The sequence below is a fragment of the Stegodyphus dumicola genome, chromosome 11, assembly GCF_044657685.1.
Source record: "Stegodyphus dumicola isolate Sdum_Otavi_A_Nest chromosome 11, ASM4465768v1".
Classification (NCBI taxonomy): Eukaryota; Metazoa; Arthropoda; class Arachnida; order Araneae; family Eresidae; genus Stegodyphus; species Stegodyphus dumicola.
Genome location: NC_140778.1, coordinates 94,042,449 through 94,056,807, shown reverse-complemented (window position 1 = coordinate 94,056,807; position 14,359 = coordinate 94,042,449). Strand labels below are relative to the sequence as shown.

At 29.0% G+C, this 14,359-nt stretch overlaps 1 protein-coding gene across 3 annotated transcripts in view; it reads right to left on the bottom strand.

Moving 5' to 3' along the window:
- Positions 1 to 14,359, bottom strand: part of LOC118197909 (pre-mRNA-splicing regulator WTAP-like) — a 65,110-nt gene that overhangs the window by 21,683 nt on the left and 29,068 nt on the right. For 2 of the 3 annotated variants that reach the window (XM_085827011.1, XM_085827013.1), the window contains exons 4-6: positions 13,183 to 13,247; positions 10,237 to 10,361; positions 4,003 to 4,181 (exon numbers count right to left, since the gene is read on the bottom strand). In XM_085827011.1, the coding sequence (XP_085683137.1) occupies positions 4,003 to 4,181; positions 10,237 to 10,361; positions 13,183 to 13,247 (369 nt within the window). The remainder of the gene's footprint in view (positions 1 to 4,002; positions 4,182 to 10,236; positions 10,362 to 13,182; positions 13,248 to 14,359) is intronic. The other variant, XM_085827014.1, reaches the window with a different exon arrangement.

The following is a 14,359-nucleotide window of genomic DNA, read 5'->3' as shown; positions in this document are numbered from 1 at the left end:
GTAAACATAGTAATAAGACTTATAATAAATAATTCTTATAAATATATGAACTTTACTGTAGAACAAAATAACATACAAAATGTAAATACTTTTTATGAATAATGACAACTATCTGAAAATTTAGAACATGTATATTTAATAATAGCCTCTTACATATCACTATGTAAAATGATACTGAAGTAAATCTTAAACTGATGTCAGTATCATAAGTTACCAAATGCATAACCCATAATAAATGCATTCAACAAGGTTTGAAATAATTTCAGTAAATATTTAAAATTTTTATGAGTCAAAACAAATATATACAAAATAATATCATACATAAAAAAAAAATTCACATTTCATGATGCAATCGGATCTTAACACACATCTTCAAAGTGACATAATGTATATTTCTGAAATGGACTAGTTGCACACATTTTAACTCAAAAAATTTAATGCATTCCTTTTTATAATGTGTATCTTTCGAATTATTCATGTAAAATATTTTAAATTAAAATATTGTTAATAACAGTTGGCTCTCACTTTCATTCAAACATTGATATAGGAGCATATTCTTTTTTAACTGGTGCATTTAGAAATGATAAATGATGAAGTTCATTGACAGAATGGCGAATATTTAAAAAGAATAACATGCAAACAGCTTCGCATTAAAAGCTTAATGTTTGGAAGCTGGACTGATGCTTATGGGAAAATACCAGCTATTGACTCTTTATAATACATGTAAAATGCTACAAGTAAATATTCTTTATAATACATGTAAAATGATGTAATTATGTCTTAGATTCACAGGCTTGTTTACTGCAAATGATAATTTCCAAATTTGTTTGGATGAGAATCACAGAATTCTTCAAGTGAACAAATGATCACAAAGCAAATAACTTCACTGTTCAAAGATATTTATTATCTACAAATAAAATTTAATAATCATAAAGCGAATTTCAATAAGAATACTTCCCAAATATAAAGCATCTATCATACTAATTATTTTATATTATTATTGGCAACTAAAGAAATCTATGGCAACTTTTTAACAGGGTAGGATTTTAATTAAAGTAATACTTCAACCTGTGTGTGGATGTAAATATTATATAGATTAATTGAATTAATTGTTTTTAATTCAATTTCTCTTATTTATAGGTGACATTGAAGGGGGGAATACCTGTTTATAATCCTTTAATAATAATAAAGAACCTGAACACCAGACAGTACAACCACAAACATAAAATCTTATCTGATTTAAAGTTTAAATTTAATTGGGAAGGGAAAAAAAACTCACTTATATTTAGTAAAGTTGTATATGGTATGGTGCAAATTAATTAATATAATCAAAATGCAAACACATTAAAAATATTTTGTAAAAGAGCAGAGTGATTTTAGTAAACAAATGAATGAGTGCAAATATTCCACTTTGATATTTATCAAAATACATAAACTACACAGAGATAAAAAAGCTGTATCTATTTACAAGTTGTCCAAGATACAAGTTTTCTAATAAATGTTTAATACTGTTTATCATTTTCTGATACTGTTTAATACTGTTTATACTATCATTTTTTTATTATTATTTTTAACTATACTGTAAGGAATTTAAAGTTCCTTAAGCACAGCTAAAAATAAAATACCCATATATTACAATTAAGAATTAGAGCAATTAACTGCAAGAAATAAAACTTTCATAACATTATAGTTTTTTAATGTGTACCAGATGATATTTTGGAAGGAATGTACTAATTACTACATTTATTTTTTTTTTCAATAAAAGCACTATACTTAACACTCAGAATATGAAGTAATTAAAATTTTATTTTCAATACAAATATATACATAAATATAACAATTGTAATCAAATACTTAAATAGACCTATGTGGTAAATTTAAGTATTTGATTACTTAAATTTTAAGTATTTGATTACTTAAATTTACCATAAAGGTTCCTTAAATTCTGTCCAATCTCTGCTAAAAGTATCCCTAACCTACTGAAATATAAATTTTAAGTCTATCAACAGGAATATCAGAAAATAATAAAGTTGAAAGTAAGTAAAAAAAGAATTATAGGGAAAACTGTGCATCATACACAGGCAAAAAGATAATTTTAAATTCATATTGCATTACAGAAATGCATACAGAACATAAGTAAGGACTTTGACAAATCATGCTGAAAGGCAAAGCCACAATTTTTTAATGTTCAGATACATTAGCAGAGATAAGACATTCTTCCAAAAATGAATCTTTTAATTATTAAGGCTAAATGATTTTGTCTTTTATAAGCATTTGCTAATTTAATTACTAGGGCCTTGATTTTTAAACTCTATTTGCTAAAATTTTATAATAAAGCTAGGTTTTTAAATGTATCTGAAAGTGCAACTTATAAATACTGCCAAATAAAATACACACCCCACTGTGGCCTGGCTTTGCGAATATTCATGGTTTATTATCAATTATGTATCTTCAGAGAATTTAGAAATATTACATAAAAATTCGACATCACTGACATTAACACATGAGCAAATTTTTAAGACAAAGCTTAAGAAATTAAATATAAGACTTTTCTTGAAAAAGTCATTTATAAAAACTAAAACTGCATATCTTTAGGAATTCATAACTATAAATGCAAATTTTTGGGGAATTTAGCTTGCAAATAATCAGAAACTCTCAGTTAGTTTGAAATACTAAATACTACCCAACAAATAACAATATGAAACTGAACCAAAATATTTTAATCCTAATTACTAAGAATAAGAGCTTCAGATTTTGTGTAGAATTATCTGTTTAAAGCGCATTCTATAAGAAAAGAAGCACATACACACACAAAAAAAATATTAACTTTACAAAATGCATTAAAATAACATACCCCACAAAAGCAGGCAGTTTATCAATAAAACTTAACAATACACATTACGGAAGAGAAAAAGCAGAAGACAGCAGGCGATGCTACAGTACAGTAAGAATAGAGTGCAGTAAATGTTGTAACATTCCAATAAGAAATGTGTTAGCAAAAAAAATTTTTTTCCATGGAAACTACATTGCAAGACTTCATTTTAAACAGATCTGAACTTTGCAATGAAGAAATTAAAATGATGAACTGCAAAATCTTATCTCATACTTACCTGCCAAGTACATAACAAAAGTTTTTATTACTTAAATTATTCACTACAAATAGTTTTTATCGTCTTACTTTAGAAGTCTAAAAGACTCCCGAGAGTTTCTTGAAAATTTAGATTCTTCTGATGCAGTTTGTCTTTGTGAGCCATGCATTAGCAAATGCTAAAAGTGTTTTCGTATCATGAGAAGGCAGTCAGCAGTTTCAAGAAGCAGTAACAGAAACCCCAAACATACCTTCATTTTCATGAAGTTAAAGAATCAAATTCTGCTACTAATTTTGAAAGTGATTTCTTTACTTATTCCATGAACTGATTTTTCCACCATTCTAAAAATATTTCATATATTCTCAAAAGAGATAAAATTTTGTAACAAACACATTATAGACACAACTGAAAAACTGCGTATTACATTTTGCACTGAACCTCAGACACAAAAATATCTATGAATTTTAACTCAGCTAATTGTAACAAATGTATTTTACTGAAGTTTTCCACACCCATAGCAATAAATGTATATTTTTTCAAAAAGCTGTTCCACGATAAGAATGTTTGGAGTAAATTTGAAATTGAACAAAAACATTCGCATCCTACCATTCTTAAAAGCATACTTTTTGAGGGAACTGAAAATTTTGCTTCTTGGACAAAACACAACAAAAAATATGTTGTTGCTACAAACAGCATGTTATTCCTGTGCCGATTAAAACAAAAAAATAATGATGATAGTTGACAAGCTTGAAGAGTCGCAGATGCCAGCAGCCTGACATCCCCAAGCTCGTTGAGGGCACTGAATGTTATTACGAACGGGCAAAGTACACGGGGTTTCAATAAGGTCTATCGAGCGGGTAATAAGAGTACGTGAAGACTATGATATTCCAGGAGAGACTTGTCCATGTCGCACCTGTCAGGAGTGAATTTCCATGCGTTGAGTTCATTTTGTGTCTCTTCAAGACGGGCCTTAAGAGCATCCATTTCCTTTCTCATTCTTTCAAACAGGAGATTAACAGCTGGATCCAATAATGCAGATCGTAACTGTGCAATTGAAGGCACCTGTGCCTGTTTCAGCTCTTGAATTTGACCCTAAAAATATTCAATAATTGAGAATGGTCGAATTTCTTCAATTAAAAAGCACTATAATGGCTATACAAATGCATTTAAACCTTTAAAAATTTTCAATATCTAGGGGCAAACATATGAATATGAAATATTTCAACACAATTCCTAAAGAAAAGAATAACATTTTTAATCAATAATGATAGTAGTTTATATATATTTTATAAATAGTTTTTTCACCAATTATGTTTGTTGTTAGTATGTAACTTTGTTACTAATGTTGTTAAGTTACAGAATGGTTCTATTGAAACTAAATTACATGATATTTAAAACTTATCATTTAATTAGCAACCTGCAGGGCTAGCCACCTAAAGTAGTAGTTATAAAAAAAAGTAAATATATATGATTTTAACAAGTTCAGCTAATGCTATTTCACTGGTCCAGTTAGTAATTCAAAATAAGAGAGATGAAGAACAGCATTTATTGCTTTGAAATCACTTGGCTTGTTAATTAATAGCACATAAATTACACGTGAAAAAATTATTTATACTTTCCCAAATGACAACACACTTAATGTTACTAGTTGGTGCTTGGAAAATAAAAATATTTTATTCCGGACAATGGCCATTCATTTCTTTTGAATGAACATTCTGATAAAATTTCAAACAAAATATCTTACACTTTGCTGAATGGAAACACACTGCTTTTCAATCAGTGAATTTGTTACTAAAAAATTCATAAAAACTTCACAAAATATAAAATAAACAAAAAAACAAATTCAAACTCTGGGCTTCTAGGTGTTCATGTTCGGGTGTATTCACAATTTGGTAGCTTTAAGTGCTGCCGTTTTTCCGCAATGTTTATATATGATAACAGCAATAAATACTGATGATATCAGTTCGAAAACTAACTTGATCTAAGCGAGAAAATTAAAATTGTAATCCCTTTACAGGTTTAATGAATAACAAGCACACTCCATAACATTTTACAATACAGTACAAAGTCCGTAATGCAGACATTCATTATCCGGAATGATCTATAATCCGGACCTCACAGCCCAAAACTTTTTTTTTTTTTTTTTATGCTTTACGCATGCATGTTTAATGTATAACAGATGGTATAAGCTAGGCTAAGATTATCTTCACTGATTCTAAGGCATTTCAGTTAATGTTTCAGATTGCACTGTTTCTTAATCTTCTAATTGGATCCTGATTATTATTTTTTGCAGACTGTTAGAGCAATTTTAAAAAATAAAGATTGAACTTTCAATTATGTCAAAAAGAGTTTCCAATTCTGGAGCTGCCAAGGGATCTACAACGCGAAAGAATGTTTCGATGTACCGCTTCCGGCAGTGAAGAAAGTGACAGAGAGGTTACTGAAAACAAAAAAATTTCGATTGACCAGTTAGTCAGTATTCTCGACACAGCAACTACGGGATTTGAACAGTGAAACTTTGTAACTGAACAAGAAATTATATCTGTTTATAAAATTAAAGAGAAAGTATTAGCACAAAAAATGAAGCAACTTAAACTTACATTGAAAGAAATGTTTAATAAAGTAAACAAATAAATATTAAGCTTTTTATGTAAATTTTGATACCCTTTAAATCATAATTGCTCTTTATTTCATAAATTATGGTTTCATAGTTTTAATTGTATAATTTTTGCATGCCATCTTACAAGATTTAAATGAATTATCTATAATCCAAAGGAGAAGAAGAGGGGGAAAAAAAAAAAAAAAAAAAAAAAAAACCTAATCCGGAATCGTCGAAGTCCTGATTAGTCCGGATTACGGACTTTGTACTGTATTAGCTTCTCCTCCCCCAAAAAATTACTTACAAAAAATATCTAGAATTTTAATAGTGCAGATTATATATATGATTTACTTTTCTCCTATAAAATTTATTGCCAAAACAAGATTTTCTATCCACAGAAATTTTAGATACTGATTGCTATCACAATCATATCTATGACTGGCAATTTCTTTCCTACACCCAATTTTAAATTCCAAAACTTTAAGGTTATCTTAATGGCATTATTTGATTGTAAAGATACTAGATTGAAAGACACCAAAAGATACATGGCTTTCATTTTTTATCATTCATGCTCTTACAAAATTAATTAAAATTGTGCAATAACAGAATGAAACCATTTGTACCTTTTATAAAAAGTGGACATTTTTTAAATATATAAATTACAATTTATATTCCCACTTCATATAAAAGGAAAACGTATCAATAAACATACTTCAAGTGTTGACGAGTCATTTTCCTACATCTCTTACCTTTCCTCCCAAAAGAAGACATAGTTAGTTAACAACACATGAAAAATAAGTTTCACGTAGAACTTTAGAAAATAAGCTACTTTAGGTTTAAATATATGTTAGCAATTTCCACAGTTTAATGCCAGATGATGTCATGGTCATTCAGAAGTAGATGTAATAACGTAAACACAAAAGATGAAAATATAAACATGACAGAGAAAAATGTAACCATGAGTAAGAAAGAGATGATTCTAGACACAAGTACCCTTTTTAAAAATTAATTAAATGAAACATTCCTTGTTCGTTTGTTGAATTTTGCCCTCATGAATAACTAAAGGGACACACATAGCGGACATGTCAGAAAAAGTTTAAACTAACAAATTTCAGAACTGGGATGTCAATGTCAACCTACCATACTTTAGTGCCATTGAAGGCCAAATGGAAACACAAAAAAAGTAAATGTTCCATTTTCCACTCCCATTTTAAAGTTATTAATGAAAGCTATTTAGCACATTTATGAAAGATTTAATATATCAACGAAAGCTTTTAAACATATAAATAAAAGCTATTAAATGTACTAACGAAAACTATTAAACATACCTAAAGTATCATACAATATACACAATTTGTTTTCTTGACAAAGAATGTAAAAGCGATCTAACTGAGCTCATGATGGAAATTGTGGAACGGGTCCCACCACATGCCGGTTACGATCACAAACATCATCAATAACAGTAATTCACGTTTTCACAATTCATAACTGCTCTAATGAATGGTTAGCAGGATTAAAAATAAATTATTCTGATTTTTTAAAAGAATTAATTATAGCATATCAGTTAAAATAAGAGGATGTTTCAAATTCTACATGAGAACATTTTATTAATTCATGGCCATGGTTAATATGTAAACACTAATGCAGAAATGTTTGATCAGGAATAAAAATAAGTAATGAATTTAAATGTAGCTTTAAATCATAGCCTTCGGATGATTCTAAGAATATTCCGCAAGTAATGAATTCTCGTAACTCGCATAGATTCAATTCTAATAAATTCAAAAACAGGGACATGACGAGAGGGCAAAAATAATATATGTGCTTACACACATAAATGTAATGACAATCAAAAACCATTTAATATTATGTTAAGAATAAAAAAAGAAGCTACATTAAATGTCCGCAACCTTGATAAATCTTCCTTATCAGCTGATATGTACTCGGTGGAATCCTTTAAATTAACAATTCTAGTATTACATCTTTGATTGACTCGGGAGTGTTGGCATGTCTTCTTAGAGAATCAGTTTCAAAAAGTCTCAGAATAAATATTTTGTCTTGCAAAAAAAGAGTTATTTGGTTTTGAAAATCAAAACTATCCAATAAAAGGGCTTGTGCAGAAGTTGTGAATTTAAAAACTGACGTAATATTGAAAAATATTCCGGTATTAATTGTGTTGGATTGGACTGAGGATTGGATAATTGTGTTGGATCGAGTTGACTTATTGGTTGGACGAACATTCTTAGATTTACCCCATACGGTGTACACTATTATATATATATTGGTTACGCGAAATATACTATTATATATATATTGGTTACGCGAAAGATTATCTATTTATTGGGTCTGAATGCACTGAAGAAAATTTGTTCATTTAATTATAAGTGGATGAAAATACGAAAATAATTATTAACATAATTTTGTAGCCAGTATTCTATTCTGCAAAATATGAAGTTGATTATACAAATTATGTTTGAAGCAAATGTAATAAAAACAAAGGTTTGTACCATTACATTGTTAGCAGGATGTACAGTTGGGATGTGGAATATGATAATCACAAGGCTTGCATAGAAAATACCAAGAAATTGCCAAACAGATATTATCTTCCAAGTTGACAGTGATGTGCCATATATGCCTGAGGATAATTTTCTAACAAGAGGACGCTACCACTTCTATGGAGAGTGCATAGTTAGTTGTGAAAGAAGAATTTAAAAAATTCAGAGAATCCGGAAAAGAGATAAACGAATTAATGAGAGATGAATTCAAAATTGCTGGGGAATTCTCCCAAGAAGATATTCCATTTATTGTAGAACAGAAAGAAGAATGAAATTTCAGACGTGGCTATCATTTATATGACACACACTTATTTACGTTGTCATCTCAAGTGAAGATGTCAAATTCTAAACCAGTGCAGTTTGATGACTATTATCCCAAAAGAAATGAATGATGTTAGAAAAGGAAAACCTTTTAAACGTACAATATTAAAGATTTATAGTTCTTACTAAAAAAAAAAGTGATCCTCAAAAAAGGGAGAGCGGGCAAGCTGCAGGCATTTCCTTTATACCATAAGAAGGATGGAAATCATTTTATGAAGTAGCAGCTTACATTCATTCTGGTACACAAGTTAAAAACATCAGAGACTCGGGGAAGTTTATAAACTGGTAAGAAGCCAGCAGTTATATTATAGTGACTAGCAGAAAATGATGCTCAAGTATTCAAGATGGTGTTTTTTTTTTTTTTTTTTTTACTTGAAAGGAGAGTACAAAAGAAGATTTTCTGATACAAGGTTAAATCCTAGGGATGAAAGAAGATATTCATTACCAGCAAGGTAATCTCAGGAATTCTGCAAGAGAAAGAAGATACAGGAAGCCAGAGGAATTTGTATTTTCAGCTAGGCTAGGATACGAGAACAAATGGTTAAGGAAATGGATTGAATTATTAAAGGATACGCTCATATATCCTACTGAACAACTTAAAAAACTGAAATAGATGGGGGAGATGCTATTGACTGAGTGAGCATGAAAAACATCCTAGGTCAAATACATACTGGTGGATATGAAATATATGTTAAAAAATGGAAGTAAAATACAGGTAAAGCCAGAAAAAAGAAAAAAAAAAAAAAAAAAAACTGAAAAATGTTAAAGTTAAATGTTACTTTTTAATAGGACTTTAAAATTTTAATCATAATATTTTTTAAATGTTTTCTTATGGTAATGCTAATGACGTGTTAAAAAAAATTGAGAGCAACTGTTAGCGAAGCAGCCCAAATCAATTCAAATTTTCACAATCCCCCCCCCCCAGATGACATCATGATCATTCAGAAGTAGCGCAATGCTAACCACTCGTGGGCTTTTAAAAAATTAATTACATAATCTGCTGTTCATTTGTTGAATTTCATCATCATGAATAACTGAAACAAACATGAGAAAAAGTTTAAAGCCAATGTACAATCTTTGACTTTGCAATATTTATGCTTATCAAGCAACTGCTATTAGTAATCACCAAATCAGTAAAGAAAATGTCAAGAAAAAATAAACTCAGCTCCCAATTAACAGAATAATAACAGGCACAGCATCCACAAATAACACAAACCATAGTTAATCCACGAGCAGTTAAAAAAGGGGGTGGAGACTAATAACCTATATTATAAAATTAAATTTTAAAATATTAACAATTTTCCTGCATCTTCAAGCAACTGAATTCAGAAAACATGTTCATCTGGTTACACAAATTAAACTTCATCTGGTTACACAAATTAAACTAACAACTTAATATATTTCAGATTAAGCACAGTAAATTATAAACTATTGTGGATAAAAACTCCCAAATTCTGTAACATCATATTATCACTGGCCTTATCTCACAAATTTTACTTGACCTTTTTATATTTATGCAAAACAATTTCATTTTTTACCCTGATGGTTTTAGCTTTCTTCATCATTCCACAATAAACAAATTTTTTTTAAACAAGACCTAGTTAACTAGAATTTTATTATACTTAAAAATAGATTAAAAAAATAACAATAATTAAAAGACACTGAGAATACTTACAGCATATTCTTGCATTTCTTGTTCTTTTGTAGTAAGCCTCATTACTAAAATGTTTTCTCTTCTGGTAGCTTCTATCTGTTGTTGTTTGAGTTTCTCTTCAGATTCCCTCAAGCTCATAAGTTCAGCTGGACAAAAGAAAAGAATATTACTACATCATAAATATGGTATTTCTTCTCTAATACTTATTTAATTATAAAATGAAGTAAACACAAGTACTCCTCTTCTTTACTGATAATTTTCATGTAAAACCAAAACCTATAGGCGACAGCATCAGCATTGAAAGGAAAAAAATGACAACGGTTGAATACCTATAGCTGCCAATCAATGATATTAAATAGTAACTCGTATTTAAATAACTTAGAAAGGACTGATGAAAAATGGAAAATAAGTGAGATTTTACATATCTGAAATTATTAAAGCCCTATGTATAGTGAGAATTGTGCTTAATCAAACGTTTAATCAGAATTTTTATTAAAATGGTTATTATTTTGTCTTCCAATTGAAAAATAATGCAAATTAAAGTAACTGCATATTTATTTACTTTATTACAAGACACACAGGCTTTATATATACATATATATAAAAGAAGATAAAAAAAATCAACTTTTCTAATTTTTCAGCATTTTGAGCACAGTGCCTTTTTTCTAAAGCTTTCAGAGCATTTGAAAAACATGCAGCAGTCTGAATGCCAATTTCATCTTTTCAGCTACGTAGTTCATCATGGATAGCTCTAACTTTCCTTAAATCAGCTGTTAACAGACTTTCAACATCAGCAAAATCTTGAAAAGTGATTAACATGAATTTTCTTTTTCAATGTTAAAATCTGCATCTGCTCTCATTATCTTCTAGTGCCTTTTTTTTTTTTTTTTAAATCAGAAAGAGTTATAGTTCTTTTGGCACATCACTTATCTCAATACAAAATCAGCATCCAGGACATTGTTTTCTGGATCAAGAACCACAAAGTATTTCACAATAAATTTTTTCTGTAAATGTGCCTTTACTACAATATTATATCAAGATCTAATCACTGCATACAGCTAGTACAATTTGATGGGATCCACATGGCTGATCCACCTATCTGCCACCATTTCTCTAAATTTACTAAAATAGTCTGCAAGTCTAGATGTCTTCCACATCTTTTTACTATCTGCAGATGAGCATGGCAATTGTTTGCTGATAACTACAGATAGCAATTTATTTTTCATCTCTTTCATCATAGTATGGAAGCCTATTTAATTTTTCCTTTTAAATTCAGTATTTTATTTGGTGAGAGCCAATAAGATAATAAATTTTTTCTGTAAATGTGCCTTTACTACGATATTATATCAAGATCTAATCACTGCATACAGCTAGTACAATTTGATGGGATCCACATGGACATGTAAGGCACTGATCCATCTATCTGCACCACTTCTCCAAATTCACTCAAAAAGTCTGCAAGTCTAGATGTCTTCCACATCTTTTTACTATCTGCAGATGAGCATGGCAATTGTTTGCTGATAACTAACTACAGATAGCAGTTTATTTTTTATCTCTTTCATCATAGTATGGAAGTATAATCAATTTTTCCTTTAAAATCCAGTATTTTATTTGGTGAAAGCCAATAAGATAGGCAATTTTCCTTACAGCTGATGTCTTTTATGTTATAACCATTAATTGGACTGGATAAATCAATTAACCTCAGAGCAGCATTAAATTTTTCAGCAGCTGAACTTTTTTAACTACGGCAGTGATACCTTTTAGCTCATCATTCTGTTTTAATTTTTCAAGACATACCCAAAAAGGAGAAAAATTTTTCAATTTCACGCTTTGATAACAGTTACACTTTTTGCTGTTAACTTCAATACCAGCAGGTAAATTAAAAGCTCTCATATATTTGAATCATAGAACCTAAGCTGATTTCAGAATTTAAATCTTTTCTTTGAATGTACCCCAGTTAATATATAGTTTCTGATGAAAACTATTATTATTCAAGATGAATGCTGTAACTGAATGGTTTAGTTAAACATTCTTTCCACCCCCCCCCCTGGTAATACTGTTACCTTCTCAGCAAGTTAAAGGAAACTGATAAAAGTTTTCTTTAGCTCATCTTCCTAAAATGTAAAAAATACTTAAAACTGGAGAGGGCTTAGCAAAACTTTCTAAATAATACACTTAACAGATGTTTTCCTATAAGTAAAGTAATAATTATTAAGAAGAAGTGAAATACTACTATCTTTTTTTGACTTGATTATGGTAAGGTAATCACTAGACAGCTGATGGCTAGAAGACTTCTGCAAAGAAGCGTGTTGGGAAATCGATTCATTGGACTGTCCAAAAAAACCCTGACATTATAAAGTATACAATGATATAAGGGGAACAGATTCTTTTCATTCAAACCAGGCTCAGCAACTAAATTTTTTATAATTGAAAGTATTCTCTAATGTGGCTGGTAAGCAAAAATTTAAGCATTATTTTCCTATTTCTTACACTAAGATTTGGAAAAATCATCATATAATCGAGAGAGGCCTATAACCAAGAAGTTACTATATCTCGTTTCTTATAAAACTTTAAAAAAAAGAGAGAGAAAATTTCAATTTTGTGCATGACTGCATTCAATTCCACATTTCTTTTCACATGAATGAAAGATCAAGCCTTGTCAATTGGCAATAATTTTATACCTTTGTTTGCAGCATATGTGAAAAAAATCCTTTTGATGTATTTAAAAAACTTTATATCCCCTTCAAAAATTTATGTATTAAATTCTATGCAATTTGCTCTTTAAATACATAATTTTATTTTTTTAATACACAATGCACATCTCGATAAAAACGATTCATATGTTTTTAATACTTCTATAAAATTACTTGGACAAAATAGTATTTAGATAACTTAGTAAACATCTATACTACATGTGCACTTTTATATATAGAAAAGTTGAAAAACAGTTAATTTTAGAACACTTACTATGTTCGCTGCCACTATTTAATTTATTTTCTAAATAATCTATATACTGTTCTTGCAAATTCCAGCTAAAAAAGAAAATTTCTGAATAAGAATACTTAAAATGGGTAATAATGAATTGAAAACATTTTTTAAAATGCTAAAAAAGGTCTCATTTAAAGATGACTATTTTTCTGACAAAAAATTCACATTTAGTGCATAAAAATTAAATGAATAATCTGGGGATACATACTTGATTTCTTATATTAAAAATAAATGTATCTATGTCACATATTTTAATATTTATGCAGACAACAAAGTGATAATTATTAACCACAAAAAAAAAGTACTTTTACACCACATTGTTAAATACTTGGGAAATAATGAATAATCTGGGGATACATACTTGATTTCTTATATTAAAAATAAATGTATCTATGTCACATATTTTAATATTTATTAAAAAAAGTACAAAAAAAAGTACTTTTACACCACATTGTTAAATACTTGGGAAATAATGAATAATCTGGGGATACATACTTGATTTCTTATATTAAAAATAAATGTATCTATGTCACATATTTTAATATTTATGCAGACAACAAAGTGATAATTATTAACCACAAAAAAAAGTACTTTTACACTACATTGTTAAATACTTGTAATTAATGGCAAAAATAATATAATACCAAAGATTCTCCCTATAGCAAGAACTATTTTGATATAACATATCTACTATGTTTTCATGCTCAAATATCAGTCTTTCTTCTAAGACATAAAAGGGGGAGGGAAGAAAAAAGAGGATTATAAAGATAAGTCAATGCTATTCTGTTGTTAATAAGTCTATGTGTAGCATAATGGTTTCGTCACAGAAACTTTCCTATGACATTTTTTAATTATATTTTTGTCTCTTCCAATGAAGAATAAAATCAAAGATGAATATACAAACTTTATCATGCTGGTATATTATGACTCATATAATGACTCATGTAGCGATGCCTAAACAATTTTTGTTATGTTAGCATTTGAATAATAAAGGAGTGCGATAACCTTTTATGTTGACAATGATCGCCAATGTCGCTTGCCGATGATTACAGTTTTCAGTTAAATGTGATAAAAAATGTTGAGGAGGAAAATTTTACCAAAAATTTCTTTCTATATGCGAAAAACAGATTTTGTTGATGATACTCATAGACCCAAA